This window comes from Panthera onca, chromosome A3, assembly GCF_046562875.1.
Source record: "Panthera onca isolate mPanOnc1 chromosome A3, mPanOnc1 haplotype 2, whole genome shotgun sequence".
Lineage (NCBI taxonomy): Eukaryota > Metazoa > Chordata > Mammalia > Carnivora > Felidae > Panthera > Panthera onca.
In genome coordinates, this window is record NC_138341.1 from 20,290,833 (window position 1) to 20,315,207 (window position 24,375).

The 24,375-nt window shown below is 37.9% G+C and overlaps 1 protein-coding gene across 19 annotated transcripts in view; it reads right to left on the minus strand.

The window, feature by feature from the left end:
* DTNB (dystrobrevin beta) overlaps window positions 1-24,375 on the minus strand; it is a 238,861-nt gene that overhangs the window by 109,572 nt on the left and 104,914 nt on the right. For all 19 annotated transcript variants that reach the window (XR_009615314.3, XM_078444896.2, XM_078444895.2 and 16 more), the window contains one exon: window positions 4,817-4,941. Coding sequence is in view for 18 of the 19 variants with exons in the window: in XM_078444896.2 (XP_078301022.1) it covers window positions 4,817-4,941 (125 nt within the window). In the remaining variant the exon portion in view is untranslated. The remainder of the gene's footprint in view (window positions 1-4,816; window positions 4,942-24,375) is intronic.

The window sequence follows — 24,375 nt, forward strand, 5'->3', positions numbered from 1 at the left end:
TATAATTGCTTTTAAAAATGGAATTCACAGTTAAAAATTTTCCCACTAAGGCTTTTGGCAGAGATAGCATCATTGGTGAGTTGTACCAAATATTGAAGGAGCAAGTACATAATTTCAATTTTAGAAAAGCTCTTCCAAAAAATATAAAAAGAGAGAATGTTCTTCAGCTTTTTGAAGATAGCACACGGGGAAAACTTTGTCCTAAAAATAAAACAAAACAACAACAAACAAACAAAAAAACCCCGGAAATTACAGGACAATTGGAACTCCTAAACATAGGCAAAGTCTAAATAAAATATTAGCAAATGAAATCTAGCAATGTATTAAAAGAAGAGTCAACTTGTATTTCTTTCAGGAATATATGGTTGTTTAAAAAACAATGTAATTCACTACATTAATAAAGAAACTCATATGATCATGTCAATGCAGAAAAAACTTTGATAACATTCATTCATGACCCCCCCCCCCCCAAAAAAAAAGCACTCTTAGCAAACTAGGCATACAAGGGAATCTCTTTTACCTGATAAACAATTTCTTCTATAAAACCTACATCAAATACCATACTAATAAATGCTGAAAGCCATCTCTTTGGGATCAGCAACAATACAAGAATGCCTACTAAACCACTTTTATTTAATATTGCACTGGAGGGGCGCCTGGGTGGCTCAGTCAGTTAAGCGTCCGACTTTGGCTCAGGTCATGATCTCACGGTTTGTGAGTTGGAGCCCCGCGTCAGGCTCTGTGCTGACAACTCAGAGCCAGGAGCCTGCTTCGGATTCTGTGTCTCCCTTCCTCTCTGCCCCTCCTATGCTCTGTCTCTCTATAATAAATAAATGTTTAAAAAAAAAAAACTGCTTTAATATTGCACTGGAGGCTCTAGCCAACTTAAGAAGACCAAAAGAAAAAAAACAGATGATTAATATTTAAAAGCACAAGGAGTGAGGGGTGCCTGGGTGGCTCAGTCAGTTAAGTGTCTGACTTCGGTTCAGGTCATGAACTTGCGGTTTGTGAGTTCAAGCTCTGTGTTGGGCTCTGTGCTGACGGTTCGGAGCCTGGAGCCTGCTTCAGATTCTGTGTCTCCCTCTCTCCCTCTGTTTTTCCCCCGCTCCCACTGCCTCTCTCTCTTTCTCTCAAAAATAAATAAAGATTAAAAAAATAAAAATAAAAGTACAAGGAGTGGGAGGGAAGAAATAAAACTATCATTATTTGCAGGTGATATAATTATTTTAGAAAATCCAAAAAAATCTGAGTGAAAATTACTAAAATTAATAAGCAAATTAGGCAAGATGACTAGATAGTGGATTAAAATACAGAAACAATTTGCATTTCCACATACCAGCAACACACTGTTAAGAAACATAATTCAATAAAGATACCATTTGCATGACTGTGTATATACATTTGACAAAACTCATTCAATTGTACACTTGAAGTGGGTGCCTTTATCATATGTAAACTATATCTCAAAAAACCTGTAGAAAAAAGGACACTATTTGCAACAGCAACAAATATACAGAAGAATTTTTAAAAGTACCAAAGAATCAGGGTGCCTGGGTGGCTCAGTCGGTTAAGTGTCCGACTTTGGCTCAGGTCATGATCTCAAAGTTTGTGAGTTCAAGCCCTGCATGGGGCTTTGTGCTGACAGCTCAGAGCCTGGAGCCTGCTTCGGATTCTGTCTCCCTCTCTCTCTGCCCCTCCCCTGCTTGTACTCTGTCTCTCTCTCAAAAACAATAAACATAAAAAAAATTTTTTTAAGTACCTAAGAATTAATCTATCATATATAATAACTTTCTGGGGAAAACTATGAAGTTTTAATGAAAGGCACAAACTAATATTTACTTTTTTAATATTTATTTTGAGAGAGAGAGAGAGAGAAAATGAGTGGGCAAGTGGGGAGGGGGCAGAGAGAGAGGGAGAGAGCCCGATGTGGTGCTTGATCTAACAACCATGAGACCATGACCTGAGCTGAAATCAGGAGTTGGATGCTTAACCCACTGAGCCACCCAGATACCTCAGCACAAAATGATATTTAAATAAATGCAAAGATACAACACATTCATGACATGGAAGACTTAATACTATAAAGATGTCAATTCTCCTCTATTTGATTTTTAGATTCCATGATTCTCAGGTCAAAATCCCAACAAAATTTTATGAGGGACTCAATAAACTGTCAATAAAATTTATACGAAAGAGCAAAGGGCAAAAAAATACACAAGACATTCTAAAAAAAAAATTACTTAATCCCTTATAGTAATTAAGATAGCATGATGTTGGTATAAGGATAGACAATTTGACCAAAGGAACAGGAGAGTCCAAAACCAGACCATGCACATTTGGACACTTCATTTATGACAACCGTGGCAATGTAGGTCAGTGGAGAAATGACTGATCACCCAATAAATGGCCCTGACAAAGTTATTATTCAAATGCAAAGAGAGAGAGAGAAAGAGAACTGGATGTTCTATACCACACCATACACAAAAGTCCATTCTACATAAACTAAAAACATTAGTGAAAGGGACATCTTCAAAACTGAGAGAGAGAGAGAGAGAGAGAGAGAGAGACAGAGAGAGAGAGAGAGAGAGAGAGAGAGAGAGAGAGAATGAGAAAACCACTACAATACTGGAGGAGCAAAAAAAAATTTTTTTTAATCAAAAAATGTAACAAACACTAACCAAAAAGGGGAAAGGTTGAAAAGTTTAATCAAAAAGTGGATTACAAGCAATAGGTAAAATTCACTATGGAACACAGTGGGGAACAAAAGTATCTATTTTTTTCCCAGCAAGAAGAAGAAACCAAAAGACGAGCAAAAAAACAGTACAAGAAAGTCAATCCAGTTATAAAGTCAACAGGTCTGATTTTGAGCAATCAGTGGTGTGTACGGGAGACGACCCCCCTGCACCCCGACGGGAGGTACCTGCACAGGGACGGGGGCGCCGGCACCACGAGGAAGAGTTCACAGAACCGAAGCGCACTGACTCTGCAATGAACATGAACTGTAAGTGCTGCTGTCGGGTTTTCAACTTTTAGATTTGACCCTTAATGAATCTCAGAAGACTTAGCTATGATCACTGAAGAGAACAGAAATATCAGCATTGACAATACGAAAGACAGATGACAGAAGTCAGGAGGCAAAAAGAGAAGGGAGAAGTAGAGAGAAGGTACTAATTTCCTCAGTTCACACAGTGCAAGTCAAAAGAAGTTACAAGATATAGAGGTTTAGGATTAGTATTTAAAATTACAAAGGTAAAAGTAAAATAAAATAACAGGTAATCAACTTTAAAAATGGTAATATAATTATGAAAAATCGGGATGGGTTGATATGTAGAGTTATAAGTGAGACTGGTTCCTTACACAACAGAAGGAATTCAACAGTGTCCAAAATTGGGAAGTCAAAAAATGGGGCTCTGAATACATCAGAGATATCGAGGTATCCGCCAGCAAATCTAAAAGCCAGACAACACACAACGAAGTGTGGAAGAATGTGCTGCATTTCATTTTATGCTCTTCTGTATTCTAAAATTTTTAATCTATAGGTATGTATCATTTTAAAAGAAGTTTTTCAGATTATTGAATGAGAAAGAAAATAAAAGATCAAGAACCCTAACTGCTTTTTTAAGGAGGTTAAAGAAAACAGATGTCTATTCCAACAGAAAAACTTCTTGACACCCGATAAAGACTAATGATCAAAAGCCTACTGACTTTATCCAGGAGGACACATAACATCACCATTTAATTCAAAGTGAAGAAACCAGTTTAGAGGCTGAATCTTAAAGTTTCATCGTTTCTCCTCTTCCTTACTCTTCCTCTTTCTCTACTTCTCTTTTTTGATCCTGTCTGGCTTTCTTTCATTTAGCATGAATATTCAAAGAAAGTAAAAATAAAACACCAGTTTTATTTACAGAATACAATCTTGTGTTTCCTAATTTTCTCTCAATACAAAACATAAAAATAAAAAAAACCAACAAATTAAGTTGATTTTCATTTCCTTACTCTTCCTCTTTCTCTACTTCTCTTTTTTGATCCTGTCTGGCTTTCTTTCATTTAGCATGAATATTCAAAGAAAGTAAAAATAAAACACCAGTTTTATTTACAGAATACAATCTTGTGTTTCCTAATTTTCTCTCAATACAAAACATAAAAATAAAAAAACCAACAAATTAAGTTGATTTTCATTTCCATGTTGTCTGAACCAGTTTTAAACACCCCTGTGGGCATTACAGCCATACAGAAGAAATGATCACTACCGCTGATTTAAGGAAGAACACGCTAACAACAAAAGGTAACCTTGCTAAAACCAGTTCAATAATTACTCTTCAATATATTAATTAAAGTTTCTGTTTGTGATCATTATCACTTAGACTTCAGGGCTCAGGAGCTATATGCTTCCATGTAAATATTTATGGTGATTTAAATAAATGAAACCTTGAAGTCTTTTTTTTATTTATTTATTTTTTTTTATTTTAACGTTTATTTATTTTTGAGACAGAGAGAGACAGAGCATGAGCAGGGGAGGGGCAGAGAGAGAGAGGGAGACACAGAATCTGAAGCAGGCTCCAGGCTCTGAGCTGTCAGCACAGAGCCCGATGCGGGGCTCAAACTCACGAGCTGTGAGATCATGACCTGAGCCGAAGTCGGACACTCAACCGAGCCACCCAGGCGCCCCAAAATCTTGAAGTCTTAAGCTCCCCAAAAGTAAAGTAAAAACCAGAAGGTTAAATGTTCATGTTAGGTAAGTTGGCTGTGATCCAAAAGAATTCAGCAAGGTCTCCATTTCAGTATAATCCATATCCATAACCAGGTGTATACTTACACTATATTTGCAAGGTCAAGTGGTTTCTCGGGTTGCTCAGGAAAAACAGGATGTGGGGGTTCTCTGGTGGGTACACACCCCAAAGATTTACTAATTGCATGGCTCAGCTTCTTTGCAGGGGATTTCTGTGTCAAAGTAGAAAATAAGGAAATAAGAAATTAAATCTTCAAAATAATGAAAAGGAATTTCCAAAGAACATGGTGACAAGAACTAAAGAAAATATCTTTTAAATACAAGCTAAGTTGCATTATAATCAACCTTACCGGGCCTTACAGAATGGGATCTACAGTTGTCCCAAGGTCATTTGTGGTCCTTCATTTCTATACTTACTCCCTCATTTCTACCATGCAGTCAGACTATAAAGTTAACGTTAACTTTCCTTTTGAACATCTCTCTGTGCCCTTTGCATGAACTCTCTCTTCTGATGCTTCTAGATCATTTTTGGTAAGATGTTACAGTTAATTTCCCAATCAGAGTCAGAAATTTTTGGTGGACTAAAATACTAAAAGGCTAAGATAATGCTGAGAGCTCGTGGCTTTTGAATGTTAGCAAATTAGCTGACTAAGTCACATCCCAAAACATGCCTATTAAGAGAATATTCCCAAAATAAACGTGAGGCAGAACATTTGGTGCTAAGGGTCTGGCTATGTATACAGACACAGATGAGTGCCCTCACATAGACAGGCAGTCAGCATCAGACCCGTGACTGTAAATTCAGATATGCGGAAGGTACAAGAATAAGTTGGCATACTAATACATTTCTCTGTAAGGTAGAACCACACACGCCAAATCCAAAGACTATCAAGTCTAAGATGTATCAGTAAATATACACACTAGTAAACAATATGCCACAATTAAATTATTCAGAACATTCACATTGGAAACCCATATATAAAGGAAGCTCTTCATATATTGATTTTATTGCCCACCCAATTCCCTTTAAATAACACATTTGTCTGAAATTTTCTTGGCAGGATGTTAACTGCAAAAAGGTGTAAATATTTCATTCTACTCCCTCTGCAACATGTTACCATATGTAGCACTCTAATTGAAAAACAGAACTTGTTTGCAGCCATGTGCCTTATCGATATCACATCTCCACTTAACTTTTATATGCTGCTTGCACGTATTTAACACAAAACAAGCAAAACTCTTTGCCTTTAAGACTATGCAGGGAAAGTTAATTAACACCTTGTTTATAACACAGACTAAATAATACCAATTTCTTCGGAAACTTCATATATTGGCTCCAAATCACCTACCACTAACCCCTTCAACACATTAAATTCTGAGCAAAGCCTAAATGTAGTATTTCCTAAAAAGCGTATGAAGCTAAACAAAGCAAAAACCTGAACATCCCCCCTAAGTGCTCTCCATTTCCCCTTTGCCCAACAGGCTGAAATGTGACTTGATCCTCCCCTCTGTCTTCTACACTGTCCCCAGACCTCACATCACTTCTCTGTTTAACATCTTTCAAAGACTCCTAATCACTTATAGAATAAGATCTAAGTACCCACTATCACATTCCACATAAAAGCTTTCCTACCTGGCTCCTGCCTCTCCTCACACTAGCATAAATGACAAGCTGCTCAGTTAGCCCCAAACACCGTGTTCTCTTAGGTCTCTGTATCTTGGCGTGTGCCTTTCTGAGATCACCTTTTGCCAGTCTATTTTTCTGTAAATTTTCTGCTCATCTCTCAAGACTGCTTGCAAGTCTTGCTCTGGGCAGACTTTTCTCACAGTTTCATAAGCCAGAGACCACCTTTCCAAGCTACCCACTTACTGTGCACAAATTTCCACTGTTATGCTAACGATGCTATCATGCACTTTTTAATTATGTGCCTATTTCTGTGAAACTGGTGCTCCTGAAAGGTAGGCTCTACATGTTAATCATGTGTATAGTTCCAGGATCTGTTCCATAATGGAATATGTTATTTGAACAACGGGCCTAGATGAATTTTCTAGACTGCTTTTTCCTGATCAAACCATATAAACTTATTTCTTGAGTTACAACACAAGTAGGAGAGAGAGGACATCAGAGAATACCTTAATTCACCTTTACAACTAAACACTACATCTGTGATCCATGTATTAATTTCATGATATTTTGCTATGTCTGAGAACCCCCTGGGCCATTAATTCGTGTAGTCTATGAGATGGATTATCATATAGACTGCTTTAGCTGCATCCTGAGCAAAAACAACCATGAAATCACAGGTTTCACATGTATATTTTATAATGAACATTAAAATAACTACATAACTATTAAAATAAAAAATGGCTCCCTCTGTACCACCTAATAATCTCTAGTAGTGTGCTTGTAATTCATTTGAAAATACTGCTTTAAAGTCAAGGCTTAAGATCAGATCCAACTTTGAGTCTCAAAAATATAGATAGGAAGCTAAAATTAATACATTAAAGTCAATTCTAAATGATTAGAACATATCATGAGTTTTGAAATGTATGGAAAGGGAAAAAGACTGAGAATAAATATACATATTCAGGAATTACAATATTAACTAAGGGCTAGGACCAAACCAAAGAGGATATATTACTCTGAAAATGTTATTTATTTGCTTATTATTTTAAGTAAGTTCCACACCCAACGTAGGGCTTGAACTCACAGCCCTGAGATCAAGAGTTGCATGCTCTACTGACTGAGCCAGTCCAGCGCCCTTACTCCGAAAATTTTAAAGACATTCATTCAGTTAGGTTGTCTAAATATGTAAATAAATGACTTCCTTACAAAGATAAATTATGATATGGACCTGAAGTGAATTTTGCTATCTAGGTAGTTTAGGAGGCTAAGATTAATAAAGCCTGTAAGCATGAATCCAAAAACGGCTTTAAGCACCAAGATAGGGACATTACCTCTCAGGCTCCCGGACCTGTAGGACAATGCCCAGGACTTGGCAGTCAGTCACCAAATATTTACAGAAGTGAAGAAGGGAGTGAGGAAGGAAGAAGGCAGGCGAGGCGCAGGGACTGGTGTCTTCCACTGTAAAATACTCTGCAAGAGATGCCACTTTCTGTCTCTGTAACTTTCCCCTCACTTGGACTCTAAAACTGATAAATATATGGAGAAGCCTTAACCTAAAAAAGTAAATCTCTTCTAAACACTCTGAGGTGATGATTTTCAAACTTCGTCCGTTTTCGATACCTTAATCCACATTAGTCAATTTCAAAACATTTCCTACCATTTCTTCAAAATACTACAGGGTACGATTAAAGAAGTCTATACAAGAGTGTATAAAATGTGTATGTGCACTTTAAAAAGTTATAAAACAAATACCTACCTACCCACCAGTGTGCCTGAGAAACCGAAATATGGTTGTCACTCTGAAGCCTTGCTGTGGGATCTTAGGCTAAGAGCCCCCTCCCACCTCACTTGCTCCTCTGCTGGTAACCTGTATTCTGGATTTTGTATTAATCATGTCCTTGATTTTACTACTTTGGTGATTATGCATAAATACATGATTTAATACGTTTAAAACCTATATAGACTTACATAGATATATTTTTCTACAACTCGCTGCTCTCGCTTAAAATGACATTACAAATCATCCCTATCGATACACGTCACATTCATTTTTTCACCAACTGACTGTATGTCATTGCTTAATTATATCATAATTCATTCCACTGCTAATAAACACTTGGGATGTTTCCATTTTTTCCCTCTCACAGTGTTGCCATAAACTTTCTTGTCTAAGTCTCCTGGTAGCCATGTGTAAGAGTTTATCAGAGTGCAATTACTGGATCGAGTTATACACATTCAATTTTACTAGGCACTCGCCACTTGTTTTTACATAGTGGTTACACTAATTTCCATTCCCATCAGCTGTGTGAGAGACTTCCTAAATCTCCACGTTCTGGCTAACCCTTGTTATTGTCAGACATTTTAACATTCGCCAATCTAATGAGTGATAAATGATTTTAATTTGCAACCCTGACTGCCAAAAAGATTGAGTATCTTTTCCAATATTTACAAGCCAGTTGGTTCCTTCCTCTGTGAAATGCCTACTCCTGTCTTTGGTGTAGTGTTACATAGGGTTGCCTTTCTCTTATGGATTTGTAAGAGTTGTTTATATTTTTTTGCGGAAGACCTATGGAAGTTAGATCTTGCAAATAACTCCTACTTCACTTGTTTTTGACTAACAATCATATTTTTTTAGGAAGTTTTTGTTCGGTTTGGTTTTAATTTTAGAGAGAGAGAGTGTGAAAGCAGGGGAGGGAGGAGGGGAAAAGAGAGAGAGAGGAACAAAGAATCTTAACTAGGCTCTACGCTCAGCATGGAGCCTGACAAGAGGCTTGATCCTACAACCCCGGGATCAGGACCTAAGCTGAAATCAAGAGTTGGATGTGTAACCAACTGAGCCATCCAGGCTTCCCACCACCTTAACCATTTTAAAGTGTACAGTTTACCAGTAAAGTACATTCACATGGTTGTGCAAACAATCTCCAAAATTTTTTCATTCTGCCAATCTGAAACTCTATACTCATTAAACAACCCCTCGTTTCCCCCTGCCCTGAGCCCCTGGCAATCAACAGTCTTCTTTTTGGTCCTATGAACTCTGTACTATCTATCTATTACTATAGATAACCTCATATAAGTGGAATCCTACAGTATTTGCCTTTTTGTGACTGGCTTCAGATACTTAGAATAATGTCTTCAAGGTTCATCCATGTTGGAGCATGTATCAGAATTTCTCCCATTGTCAAGGCTGAAAAATATTCCATCATATATACTGCATTTTGTATACCCATTCATCCATCAATGGACACATGAGTTGCTTCCAAGTTTCAGCTATTGTAAATAATGCTGTTACGAACATGGGTGTACAAGTATCTCAAGACTATGCTTTCTTTTGGTATATACCCACAAGTAGAATTATTGATAATTCTATTTTTCATTTTTTAAGGAACCTTCATGCTGGTTTCCATAGTGGCTGCATCATTTTACATTCCACCAAAGGTGGGTCCCAATTTCCTTACACGCTCACCAACACTTCTATTTAAATACTAACCATCCTAATGTATGTGAGGAATATTTTATTGTGGTTTTGATTTGCAATTCCCTAATGATTAGTGATGTCATATATCTTTTCATATGCTTGTTAGCCATTTATTTATTTTTTTAAAGTTTATTTATTTTTGAGAGACAGAGAGAGACAGAGCATGAGCAGGAGAGGGTCAGAGAGAGAATCTGAAGCAGGCTCCAGGCTCTGAGCTGCCAGCACAGAGCCTGACGCGGGGTTTGAACTCACAAACTGTGAGATCATGACCCGACCCGAGAAGTCGGACGCTTAACCAGCTGAGCCACCCAGGTGCCCCAGCCACTTATTTTTTTAAGGAAATAAAAGTTTTATTGCATACATCACAAGGAAGCAGCAAGCTGGACAGCAAAGGAGAGGTTGTCTGCCACTTGCTACCCATTTTTATATCATCTTTGAGAAATGTCCATTCAAGTCCTTAGCCTATTTTTCAATTGAGTTGCTTGTTTTTTGTTGCTGAGTTACAGGAGTTCTATAAATTCTGGATATGAACCCCTAATCAGATATACAATTTGCAAATATTTTCTCCCATTCCATCGTTTGCCTTTTCATTATGTTGTGTTTATGTCCTTTGATACAAAGAAGTTTTTAGTTCTACTGATTTATCTGGAGATTCTTTCAGGCTTCCTACACTGTCATCATCAAATAATGGCAATTTGGTTTCCTTTCAATTCAAACATCTTTTCCTTGTTTATTATGCGGCATGGGACTACCGATAAAATGCTAAACAGAAGCAGTGATGGCAAGCCTCTTTGTTTTGTTTTCAATCTTAAATAATTTCAACATTTCACCAGTAAAAATAATAGATACTATCAGTTTTTATAAATATCCTATATTAGGTTAAGGAAGTTCCTTCTATTTCTAGGTTGCTAAGGTTTTTTTTTTGAAACTGTTTTCGGGTGTGTGTGTGTACGTGTGTGTGTGTGTGTGTGTGTGTCTGTGTGTATTTAAATTATCAATGGATATCGGGTATTATTAAATGTCCTCTATAAGTCTTTTGAAATGATTATATGGACTTAGTCCATCAATCTATGAATTTGGTTGTTATAATAATTTATCTCTAATTGCTGGAATAAAACCAGGGTGATCAGGCTGTAGTATCTTTTGTACACACTGCTGGAATCAGTTTCATAGTATTTTGTTTAGGCTTTTACTTCTGTTCATGAAAACATCTTATAAGTTTCCTTTCTTGCTGTCCTATGAGGTTTTGGTATCAAGGTTCTTCTGGCCTCAAGAACGAAACTGGAATGCTCATTATTTTTTCTGGAATCTGGGAAATGTTACATAATATTGGAATTCATCTTTTCTTTGAGTGCTTGTTGAAACTCATGTCAAGTCATTTGGGCCTGGTTGTTTACTCTGTAAAGATTTTATGCTACTAATTCAAATTCTTTAATGATTATACTACTATTTGGGGTTTTTATTCCATCTTGAACCAGTTTTGGTAAGAAGGATTGTGTTAGGAATTTGTTCATTTCAACTAAGTTTTCAGTAACCAACGTACCAGTTTTCTTGTCATCTTTCTGTTACTGATTCTTAAGTCAAATGTACTATAGTCACAGAATATAGTCTGTGATACTAATTCTTTCGAGGCTTCCTTAATGTGGTCAATTTTTTTTGTGTTTGAAAAAAATGTGTAATTAATGGATACACTCAAACTTCCTATGGTCTGTGTTTTGTCTAATGATTCTAACAGTTGTTGAGGGAAGTGTGTTAAAATTACCCATTTTAACAACGTATTTTTCAACTTCTTATTGTGCCTCTATTATTTATGTATTTTACAGCTACATTAGTAAAGGTGTATTTGTGGAGAACTTTTTAATTTTAACATTTATTTATTTTTGAGAGACAGAGGAAGGCAGAGCACGAGCGGGGGAGGGCCAAAGAGGAGTGGAGGGGACACAGAATCCAAAGCAGGCTCCAGGCTCTGAGCTGTCAGCACAGAGCCTGATGTGGGTTCAAACCCACAGACGGTGAGATCATGACCTGAGCCGAAGTCGGACACTTAACCAACTGAGCCACCCACGTGCCCCATGTGGAGAATTGTTAACTACATCCTTTACCTTTGGCAAACTAGCTCTGGTTAAAAAAACAAAAAACAAAAAACAACTTTATTGTGATCAAGCATAGTGTAAAATGTACCATTTTAGCCTCTCTGGTAAAAATTTTTGCCCTGAAATCTATTTTCTGAAATTAATATAGTTTCACTAAATTTCTCTTGGTTGGTACTTTGCGTGGTATGTCTTTTTTTATCCTTAACATTCAACCTTTCTGTTTGTTTGTTTGTTTGTTTGTTTACTGTTTCTTATAAGCAGCATAAAGTCAAATAGAAAAATAATAATAACCATTTGATTATTATCAAATGGTGCCTGGGTGGCTCAGTCAGTTAAGCATCTGACTCTTGATCTTGGCTCTTGGCTCAGGTCGTGATCTCACAGTTTTTGAGTTCGAGCCCCACATCAGGTTCTGCACTGATGGCCTGGAGCCTGCTTGGGATTCTGTCTCTCCTTCTCTCTGCCCTTCCCCTACTTGTGCATGCACGTGCTCTCTCTCTCTCTCCTCTCAAAATAAACTAAAAAAAAAAATTTTTTTAAGTATCTATTTGACAAGGGGCGCCTGGGTGGCTTAGTCGGTTAAGTGTCCGACTTTGGCTCAGGTCATGATCTCAGTTTGTGAGTTCGAGCCCCTCGTCGGGCTCTGTGCTGACAGCTCAGAGCCTGGAGCCTGCTTTGGATTTTGTGTCTCCTTCTCTCTGCCCCTCCCCCACTTGTGCTCTGTCTCTGTCTCTCAAAAATAAATAAATGTAAAAAAAAAAAAAAAATTTAAATATCTATTTGACATCTGCTGCTTTTTATCTGGAAAATTTAATTTGCTGATTACTAATATACTTTTACTTATTTCTATACCTTATTATATCACTTGGTTTATTATTTATGTCATTATTTTCCCTACATCTTTATCTTTTCTTACTTTTTAGGTTTTTTCTTTTTCTCATTTTGTTTTCCTTTTATGGCAATTATACTCTTTGAGTCCACTTTTTTAGTGGTTGCCTTTTGTTATTTGTTTTTTTTCCTGAACTAGAAGCAATGGCTATTAAGAATGTAATGTCGGGGCATCTGAGTGGCTCAGTCAGTTAAGCATCCAACTTTGGCTCAGGCCATGACCTTGCAGTTCATGAGTTTGAGCCCTGTGTCGGGCTCTGGACTAACAGCTTGGAGCCTGGAATGTGCTTCAGATTCTGTGTCTTCCTCTCTCTCTGCCCCTCCCCAGCTTGCACTATGTCTCTCTCAAAAATAAAATAATTTAAAAAAATTAAAAAAAAAAAAAAGAATGTAGGGTCAAGTTCCTGACGGTGCTTTGCACACAAAGTAAGGCTCATTTAACCCTCCCAACAGTCTTATGAATTAGGTGTTAACAGTCTCAATTTTATAGGTGTAGAAACTAAAGCTCATATAAACTAGGCATGTCTGATTCTTTTCACAGTATAACACAGCCCCTCAACAGGTAAAATCACTCAGAGAAAAGAACACATAGAGACTAGGAGGGACGGCCCCAGACAGTGAGACATTCTTCTTGCAAGGAGTCAGCAACAGACTGGGGACACCAAGCACCAGCATGGAGGTCGTAAGGAGAAGCCTGGCTGAGGGATGGGGACACAGAGTTTCCAACTGAGAAGCAGACTCCAAGTTAGGGAGGGAGAAGTGCCTTGCGCTGTTACTGCTGCCCTGTATGCTCCTGCACCAGGGCTAAAACTTGCTTTCCTCAGATAACTGTGGACCAGGCACTAAGACACCCCCCCAATTTTTGTTGCTGCTGTTGAGCTCAGCTGATGGTATTTTCAATCAGCCTCAAGCTAACTGCTTGCACAGCACAGGCTTCAGCTCAGCTCAGGGCACATGCTGACAGGCCCTGACACTTGGGAGCACAACAGCCTAATGGAAAAAGCTCAGGATTGGTGCCTCGGAGGCCATTTCTGTCATGTTCACTTCAAATTACTCTCTCTGAGTCCATCATCCTGAGCTCCAAGCCACCACAGAGGGGATCCAAGCAGAAACATAAGCCTATTAAATCCTCAGACAAGCCAGGAACCTCCACTAACTATTTTAACATGAACACTTACCACAATCTTAATTAGCATCTGTACTCTCACTCTGTTACCTTAAAATCCTTTCCCTCTACTCATGCCTCAGCCACATTCGTGTCATCGTTGATTAGTTCTCTAGCTGCATCTTATGTCAAGCCCACCAAAATTAGTTGATTATTATTATTATTTTACACATGATGCTTATTTACATTTACCCACATTTACCAATTCTTCTTGTATCCCATTTCTTCCTTATTGCTTCAATCTATTTTTTCCCAAAAGTATATACTTTATTGTTCCTTCAGCAATGGCCTATGGGGGCAAAGCTACTAAGAATCTTTGCAAAAATAGATCTTTTTTCTCCTTTGCTCTTGAATAGATTAGTTAAGTACAGAATTCTAAGTTGATCTTCTTGCTCTATCCTTTAATTGCCTTTCACATTTTCCATTTCCCTGTATCTGTGTTCAATATTCTGTATCCTGGTTAATTTCTTCAGATCTGTTTCCCATTTCTTAATTTTTGCTGTAGCTGTCTCTAATCTGCCATTTAACCTCTAATGAACCTTAATATTTTTATTTCTAGAAGCTCAACTTAGTTCTTTTTCATATTGGCTTGTTCCATTCTAAAATGTCACTCTTCCTAAATGTACTTTTTATCTTTTTAAATGTAGAATTTTCTAAAGTTGTTGGCACACTAAAACTCCTATTTTTCTCTTGCTGATAATTTCATAACTCAGTTTGCAATTTTTAATAATGAGTTCACCTTTAGCAGAGACTGCTTTTTGTATGGGAGTCCCATTTGTACCTTCTCCAGCCACTGGAGTATTTTTAGTCCCTCTTTTTCAAGGAGGCTGCTCTTCTAAAGTCCCAGCCTTTACAAAAATATCAGTTCTATTCATCTTGAATGGATCCAAGTTAGATTTCCCATGCCATGGGGGCATTAAACCCCAACCACTGGCCTAAATCCAGTATCCAGTCTGAAACCCCTTGGGACACCACAATTTGGGGTTTAATTTTTGATAGCCAGATATTTCTCTTTTATTCAAGTTCAATTCTGCATTTTAGTTTTGTTGTTGTTACATTTAATCCAACATGCTTATCTGTCACTGGGGATGGGAGACTACAGTTAGCTCAGTCTACCATGTTGCTGAAGCCAGCAGTTTTAAGTTGGAGCAACAGACAGAACTTCAGAAGTTGAATTATTCTTTTGCTTCCAAGATAAATGCTACTCATCATGCATCAAATTACTTTTTTTTTTTCTTGAGAGAGAGAGAGAGAGAGAGAGAGAGAGAGAGAGAGAGAACACACAAGTGGGGAAGAGGGGCAAAGGGACAGAGGAAGAGAAGAGAATCCTAAGCAGGCTCCATGTTCAGTGCAGAGCCCAATGGGAGTCTTGATCCCACGACCCTGGGATCATGACCTGAGCCAAAAACAAGAGTTGGAAGCTCAACCAACTGAGCCTTTCAAGTGCCACTACTAATTTTTTTATGTAGGATTTGGGCATCTATATTCTTTTTAAAACATATTTATTTATTTTTGAGACAGAGAGCATGAGCAGGGGAGGGGCCGGGGGCAGGGAGGACAGAGGATCCTAAGCAGGCTCTGTGCTGACAGCAGTGAGCCACACACGGGGTTCGACCTCATGAACTGTGAGATCATGACCTTAACTGAATTCAGAAGCTCAACCGACTGAGCCACCCAGATGCCCCTTGGGCATCTATATTCTTAAGTAAGGATGGCTTATTGTTTTCTTTTCTGGTGTTTTCTGGTGCCTGTTTGTACATGGAAGTTATGCTGGCCTAGTAAAATTGGTTAGATGGGTTCCAGTATTTTCTTGTGCTCCACCATAGCAGGTATAAAATGAAAATTATCGATTTCTTGAGATTTGAGAGAACAACACCTGTAAAACAGTCTGAGCTTGAGGCTTTCTTTAGTGTGTAGATCTGTGATTCTCATTCCAATATTTATGACTGGTTTGTAACCTATTCAGATTTTCTACCTTTTATACTAAATTTGTTAGTATCTGTTTTCCTAGAAAATTGTCCGTTTCATTTAGGTCTTCTGATTCATCTGCATAAAGTTCTTTTAGTCATATTTTTTAGGTTTATTAGTTGTACTTTTTCAGTTTGAGTTGAAATCTCATTTTGTTTATTTTCTATAATTTTTTGCTAACTTATATACTTAAGGGTATAATAATTCTTCCTTTGTGTATAATTTAAGGACGTAGGCTTAGACATGTGCTTTCCAGTCATTTAATTTTGATAATTTTGATTATCCATTATCTTTACCCCACAAGCTTAGAATTCCAGATGTGTATACAGGTTATTTCTTCTTTCTGTTGTTGATTTCTACTTTTACTGCACTGGGGTCGGGGAATGCTCCACTCTGACGCAAGGTCAGAAGGAGAGGAGGGGCTGGGGCATGGGGACACTGGAAGGAAAAAGCTTCACAAGCGGAGTCAGTGGGAGGAATGGCAAGAAGTACAGTGTGCTGGGAGCGGAGCAAAGAGGAGAGAGGAGGCAGCAGAGCTTGGGTGGTGTAGGGCCTTCACCCCAAATGAGGTGGGAAGCCGGAGGAGTGTGTGGAACGGGCAAGGATGTGAGGTGTCTCATAGGATCGTTGTGACTGCTATACTTAGAACAGATTGAAGGTCACAAGTGCAGAAATGAGGGACACCATGGAGAAAGGCTCCACAATAATTTCAAAATGTATATATTTATACACATACATAAATAGACATGCAGTTATTAAAAGCAAGACAAATAGGCTCACAACTGAGAGCAACTCTTGTAAATTATACCTTTTGGTAGCATTTTGAACTCCCATTTTGTCCCTTCCAATGTTGTTTGCCTTGTTTTGTCTCATATTAATATTTTATACTGCCTTTTTTGTCCCTTTATTGTCAACTTTTGAATCCTTGCCTAAAACAGTATACTGTGTGCTTTTTGTTGTTGTTGTTTTGTTATCTCTGAGTTTTTACCTCTTAAGTAGGTGAGTTTAATTCATTTTCATTTATTGTAATTATTGATATGTATGTTTAAATTCATTCATAGCAACTTATTTTGTGCTTTGTATTTACCATGGTCTTTTTTTCTACTTTCACATCTCCTTTTGGATTGTTCCAGTTTGTGTGTGTTACAGTTTTTCTTCTAATAGTTTTAAGGGTCTAGTTTTTTTTTTTTTTTTTTTTTTTTTTTGCTTTGAATGACTGATGTATTCTTTTTTCTTTTGATTTCTTTTTTTTAAATTTTTATTAATTTTTTTAATTTACCTCTAAGTTAGTTAGCATATGGTACAACAATGATTTCAGGAGTAGATTCCTTAATGCCCCTTACCCATTCAGCCCATCCCCCCTCCCACAACCCCTCCAGTAACCCTCCGTTTGTTCTCCATATTTAAGAGTCTCTTAAGTTTTGTTCCCTTCTAAGGGTCTAGATTTTATATAGGATTCTAGTAGCTGCCCTTACATTTTTAATGCACATATTTTCTTATAGAGTTGATTACATTTTGTCATCCTCCTCCTGCAATCCCATGCATGCTTTTATTTCCTTTTCACTCCACCTAAGCACAAATTCCATGTTGCTATCTTTGCTGATTAAAGTTACAACTTGCTAAAAGTCATCTTCTCTTTTACAACCAATGTTTACTCAGATTTAACATTGTTTTCCTGCTTTCTCTGCTTCTTCTTTTCTCTTTTATCCTATTGCTACCTTCTTGGTTCATTTTTTGTTTTTTTCTTACTGTATCACTAAGTGTATCTATCTTTAAATTAGTTCTTTCAGCAAAGGGCTGTCAAAGTCCTTCAAGTCTAAAAATGTTATTATGAGTGCCCTCACTGTTGAAAGATAGTGTGGGCAGAAACAGAATTTAGGTTCTGATTTATTTTCTCTCAGCATCTTTAAGACACTGTGCTACTGTTTTCTTAAAACCAGAGATTAAATCTAATATTATCTGGATTCTCATTCTTTTGTAGACCATCAGTCTTTTCTCTCTGGTATCTCTTTGGAATTTCTCTTCTTCATTATCACCGGGATGTATATAGGTGTTGTTTTGTGTTGTTCCTTTTAAAATATATTCTTCTTGACATGTAGTAGGCTCTTTACACTTAAGGGCTTGCCTTTTTCTGTTCTTGCAACTCCTATTAGATAAATATTGTAACTTCTACATGGTCCTAAAGGCCTCAACCTTTGTTTCAAACTCTTATCTCTTGATGCTGAGTTTTGAGAGAATTTCTCACCCTATTTTAGTCCACTAATTTGTTCACAGTTATATCCAGTTTGCTATAACCTATCCAATGAGCTTGTTCAACAAGCATATTTTTCATTTTAATTACTGTTGACCATTTCATAACCTCTGTTTCTTGGAAGCATGGAAGCATGGAAGCATGCTTGGAAGCATGGAAGTCTATCCTTGGTCCTCTAGGAAAATTAAATTGACCTATTTTTAAAGTTTCTTTCTCATTGTTCTGCTTCCTAACGTGTTGTTCTCCTATTTTTATTTCACAGTGCTAGGCTTCTTCTGGTGTTTCATGGTTCTTGGCCAGGCAAACATCTCCCACAGGGACTGTTCAGCTGCCATCTTAGCCAGCAGTGGCCTTCCGGCCAGAGGATCTCATGCGAAATCTGTTCTGACAAAGTAGGCAGATCAGCTTCGGGGTCCCGGCAGTAGTGATGACCTCAAACAGGCAGTGGGAGCAGCTCATTTCTGCAACTTCTCATTTAATGTATACCTTCTCTGCTTAAAGATGTCTTATGGCTTCAGGTCTGGAACATTCTTTTTCTTTTTTTTTTTTTTTTTAAGTTTTTACTTATTTATTTGAAAGAGAGAGAAAGCATGCACGTGCAAGCTGGGAAAGGGCAGAGAGAGCAGGAGAGGGAGAATTCCAAGCGGGCTCCCCGCTGTCAGTGCAGAGCCTGACACGGGGCTCAATCTCACAAACCGTGAGATCAGGACCTGAACTGAAATCAAGAGCCGGACACTTAACCGCTTTACTGACTGAGCCACCCAGGCACCCTTCCTTTTCTTTTCAATCTTTAAAGGGAATTTATTCATCTAACTTAAAGTTTTATCATTTCTATGGGTTTGGTGCAGAAGAAGGAAGAAGTAGTGTTTGGTCAACCATCTCAAAACTAGATCTATTACTTCTTTAAATATAGTCTGTCTGCATTCTCCTCAGCCTCTTTCTGGGAGGGCAATGTTCCATTTATCCTCCACATCTTAACTGTTTTTTTCTATTACTTTATCCTTTTGCAATGTGCTTAGGAACATTTCTCTGCTCTAGTTTCCAGCTCACAAATTTGCTCTTTAGCTGGAAACACTGTCAATTAGCCCATGTAATGAATCTTATTTTGACAATCAAAATTGTAATTTCCCAGATCAATACTTAATTGTGTTTGGTAGATAAAATAACAGATCACCTCTCTCCAAAGGTTTCAACTATACATATTATAAAATCTGTTCTATTTATTCTATTAATTCTATGTCTGAGATAAATTCTTCTGTTATCTCCTCTGCAAGGTTGTGTTCCTCTGGTTTTTGGTGATTTCTAGCAAAGTGCTCGTCTTTGTTGTCAAGGCTCTGTTCAGACAGTCTATCTGTGTGCACTACCTACTCAGAAGGAAGACGTGTCTTCAGTGAGAGTGGCAGGGGCACAGGAGGTACCACCTCATGGAAAGACTTTGTATCTAGTCTTCAGAGCATGGGAGCTTCTTATTCTGGAATTCATCAAGCACCTGGAACTCAGCCCTGTCTCTCCAACCCCAGTTCCTATATACACTACACCTGCCTGAGACACCTCCATCACCATGCAATGGTACTGGGGTCACTCTGTCATTGTGCTGAGCCCTTCACAGCTCCCTATAACAACTGCTTCCAAGTGGAAATAGACACTATTCTTCTAGATGCTATTCCTATCTTGAGCAGCAATACTTTCCTGACCTTGTTTTGGAACAAGGTTTTCTTTTGCAAATGGATCCCATGTGCTTTTCATGGGGATTCTTCACAGTCTAGGGCCTGCCACGGGTTTTCCTTTTTTTTTTTTTTTTTTTTTACCCCCTCTAGTATACTTGCAGATTATTTTTAAAATTCCAATGTACCATTTCTAAGTAGCTGGGACAAGAAGGAACGGCTACAGCAGGACCTCAGTCCACTGCCTTGAAACAGAATGCCCACTTCTTTTTTTAAGTTAAAATCAATAAAAATTTATTTTGAAAATTTTATAACATCTCTTGTGATATATTATTACTTTTGGTCTTCAGAATAACTACTTCAGAAAGTAAAAAACTCGAATTGCTAAGCTCCAGTTTAACTTAGTTTGTAAAGCTATAATTTTAATTGATTAATGTATGAGAGAAATGTAATCCATGTAATTTTTGTTACTCTTCCAAGATGTAAGAGTATTAGCTCTCTGACAGTTATGAAAGTGTGGTTAGGTAAAATAAAATGTAATTAGTTGGCATATGGCTTCTGAAACATGCTTGTAAGTTACAACAACCTCTTAACCCACAAAAAAGGAACCACTGCTATTCCAGCTGGTCCACCAAGAGATGGGGCAGGAAGCAGTACCTACCAAAGAACAGCAGTACCTTGGTCTGAGCAGCGAACAGCTTCAGCCCCTCTTTCAGGAGAAAAAGAAGACAGACCTGTGGGAAGTCAGTATCGACAGACTGACTACTTAGGGATGCCATGATCGCCAACACAGTATTTATGGTTCTACACACACTGGGTGACAGTGGCACTTGAAGCACAAACGAGTGCTACATTAAACGCAAGTAAATTAAAACTGAAAAAGTTGTGAATGCGGATAGACAAAAACACAGTTCAACACCACGCCTTGCTCCCAACTGAGTTGCCATAACAAGCTGACCTGAGTGGAAAGCGTTGTATTTGTGTGGGAGGTGGCCCCCTTCACAGTCTACACAGCAGTGAAAAATGTGGTGCTGAGTGTGGACTGTCCTATAAAACATCAGTTTGATGCCATGGATAGAATCTTCCTTCTCTGTAGCTCTAACTGGCAGTTCATATTCCCTTCCTCTTCAAACAATTTGTTAAGAGTTTTGTTGCTCTATAAGAGAATTAAAACGAATATATTCCTTATAAATGAAGATGTGGATAAACAGTAAGGCTCATACACTGCTGGTGGGAGTACACAGAGGTAAAGCCACCTCAGAAAGCAATTTTGCAATATCTAGTAAAACTGAGGGTGCACAGTGCCCCAAATCAAGGATCCCACCCCTAAAAACACACCCGAGAGAAGTTCCACACCACACAGGACGACCTGCACCAGAAAATCCATTAAAGCTTTGTTTGGAAAAGTAGAAAATTAGAAACAAGTTGAATGGTCAGTCAATAGGAGGGTAAAATGTGGTATATTAACAGAATTAAATCCTATATGGCAATGACAATAACTACAACATAGAGATCATTTAAAAAACAATGTGGATAAAAAGGAAGCTGCAGAAAAATATATGTACTGTGATATTATTTTGATAAGTTTAAAAATATTAGAAAGAGTCGATACTACCCAAAGCAATCTACATATTCAATGCAATCCCTATCAAAGTAACACCAGCATTCTTCACAGAGCTAGAACAAATAATCCTAAAATTTGTATGGAACCAGAGAAGACCCTGGATAACCAAAGCAATCTTGAAAAAGAAAACCAAAGCAGGAGGCATCACAATCCCAGACTTCAAGCTAGACTACAAAGCTGTAATCATACTACAGTATGGTACTGGCACAAGAACAGACACTCGAGATCAATCAAACAGAATAGAGAACCCAGAAATGGACCCACAAACGTATGGCCAAGACAAAGAAGGAAAGAATATCCAATGAAATAAAGACAGTCTCTTCAGCAAGTGGTGCTGGGAAAACTGGACAGCAACATGCAGAAGAATGAACCTGGACCACTTTCTTACACCATATGCAAAAATAAACTCAAAATGGATGAAAGACCTCAATGTAAGACAGGAAGCCATCAAAATCCTCAAGGAGAAAACAGGCAAAAACCTCTTTGACCTTGGCCACAGCAACTTCTTACTCAACATGTCTCCGGAGGCAAGGGTAACAAAAGCAAAAATGAACTACTGGGACCTCATCAAAATAAAAACTTCTCCACAGTGAAGGAAACAATCAGCAAAACTAAAAGGCAACCGAGAGAATGGGAGAAGATATTTGCAAATGACATACCAGATAAAGGGTTAGTATCCAAAATCTACAAAGAACTTATCAAACTCAACACCCAAAAAAATAAATAATCCAGTGAAGAAATGGGCAAAAGACAGGAATAGACACTTCTCCAAAGAAGACATCCAGATGGCCGACACATGAAAAAATGCTCAATATCACTCATCATCAGGGAAATACAAATCAAAACCACAATGAGATACCACCTTACACCTGTCAGAATGGCTAATATTAACAACTCAGGCAACAACAGATGTTGGCGAGGATGAGGAGAAAGAGGATCTCTTTTGCACTGTTGGTGGGAGTGCAAGCTGGTGCAGCTACTCTGAAAAACAGTATGGAGGTTCCTCAAAAAACTAAAACTAGAAGTACCCTACGACGCAGCAATTGCACTACTAGGCATTTATCCACGGGATACAGGTGTGCTGTTTTGAAGGGACACATGCACCCCCATGTTTATGGCAGCACTATCAACAATAGCCAAAGTATAGAAAGAGCCCAAATGTCTATTGATGGATGAATGGATAAAGAAGATGTGGTATATATATATACAATGGGGTATTACTCGGCAATCAAAGGAATGAAATCTTGCCATTTGCAACTACATGGATAGAACTGGAGGGTATTATGCTAAGTGAAAGTAGTCAGAGAAAGACAAAAATCTTATGACTTCACTCATATGAGGACTTTAAGAGACAAAACAGATGAACATAAGGGAAGGGAAACAAAAATAATATAAAAACAGGGAGGGTCAAAACAGAAGAGACTCATAAATATGGAGAACAAACTGAGGGTTACTGGAGGGGTGGTAGGAGGGAGGATGGGCTAAATGGGTAAGGGGCATTAAGGAATCTAGTCTTGAAATCATTGTTTCACTATATGCTAATTTGGATTTAAATTTTAAAAAATAAAAAATAAAAATTAAAAAAAATTTTTAAATGTAAAAAAAATATATATATATGAAAGAATGCTATATATTTTAATAGTCACATACATATGTATAACAAAAAAATACAAAAATATGAATGGAAATACTAAACACCAAAATCACAGTAGAGGTTACCTCTGAGGAGGAAGGAGAATGGGTATGTATTACAGATTTCTTTCCGTATCTGTACACAAAAATCTATTTCACTTATTTTGACTGCATATACAGAATTTCATAGGTATAGTTATTATATATCATAACAAAATTTAACCATTTTGCTACTATTGGATATTTTGGCCATTTCCTTTTTGGGGGGTAGGGATGGGCCTCATACAGAGATCCTAATATATTTGGTGCAAATGTTTTTATGGAAGAATTCCTAGATGGGGAATTGTTGGGTCAAAGGTTGTATTCATTTAAAAATCTTATTTTTCAAATGTATCCATTCACACTCCTGCCAAGAATCTTCTAGAGTCCTCTTCTCCACATTGCTACCAGAACTGGATGTTATCAATCTCTAAAGAGTCAGGTGGGCATAAAATGAACATGTCCATGACCTAAAGTAGTTTAAAAACTGGAACAAGTGGGGAAGGCCAACTTTTAGAAAGTTCTTTTTTTTCTTATTTTTTTAAAATTTATTTTTGACAGAGAGAGAGAGAGAAAGAGAGACAGAGCATGAGTGGGGGAGGGGCAGAGAGAGAGGGAGACACAGAACCCGAAGGAGGCTCCAGGCTCTGAGCTGTCAGCACAGAGCCCGACGCGGGGCTCAAACTCACAGACTGCGAGATCATGACCTGAGCCGAAGTCGGACGCTCAACTGACTGAGACACCCAGGAGCCCCTAGAAAGTTCTTTAATAAACACTAAGGTATAGAGACTAATGACATCCTGAGGACTTACGATATAATGGAACATACAGACAAATGAACAGATACTTACAGTGGGGTGGTGAGTGCTTTGAAAGAGGTGTTCAGTGGACCACAGCAGAGCACAGATACAGAAATCAGCCTGGGAAACCAGGAAAAGAGGCAGCAGCTAAGCTGAATTGTAGAGGCTCTACAGAAGGTGGCAAGGAAGATGGGGAGGAGAGGAGGAAAGGGGCACCTAGAACAACAGATTCAAAGAAAGGTAAGAAAACATGGTGGAAAAGCACCTGCAAGTAGTTTAATACTGATAGAGTGCTGCCTGCAAGTGGAAACGATAAATAAAAGTCCCAGACCAAAGATACTTGTAAAAGCTTTCAAACATTACTCCGTAAGACAGAACTTCAGTGTGTTCTCGATCATTTGATTTACAAGTTGCTTCTAG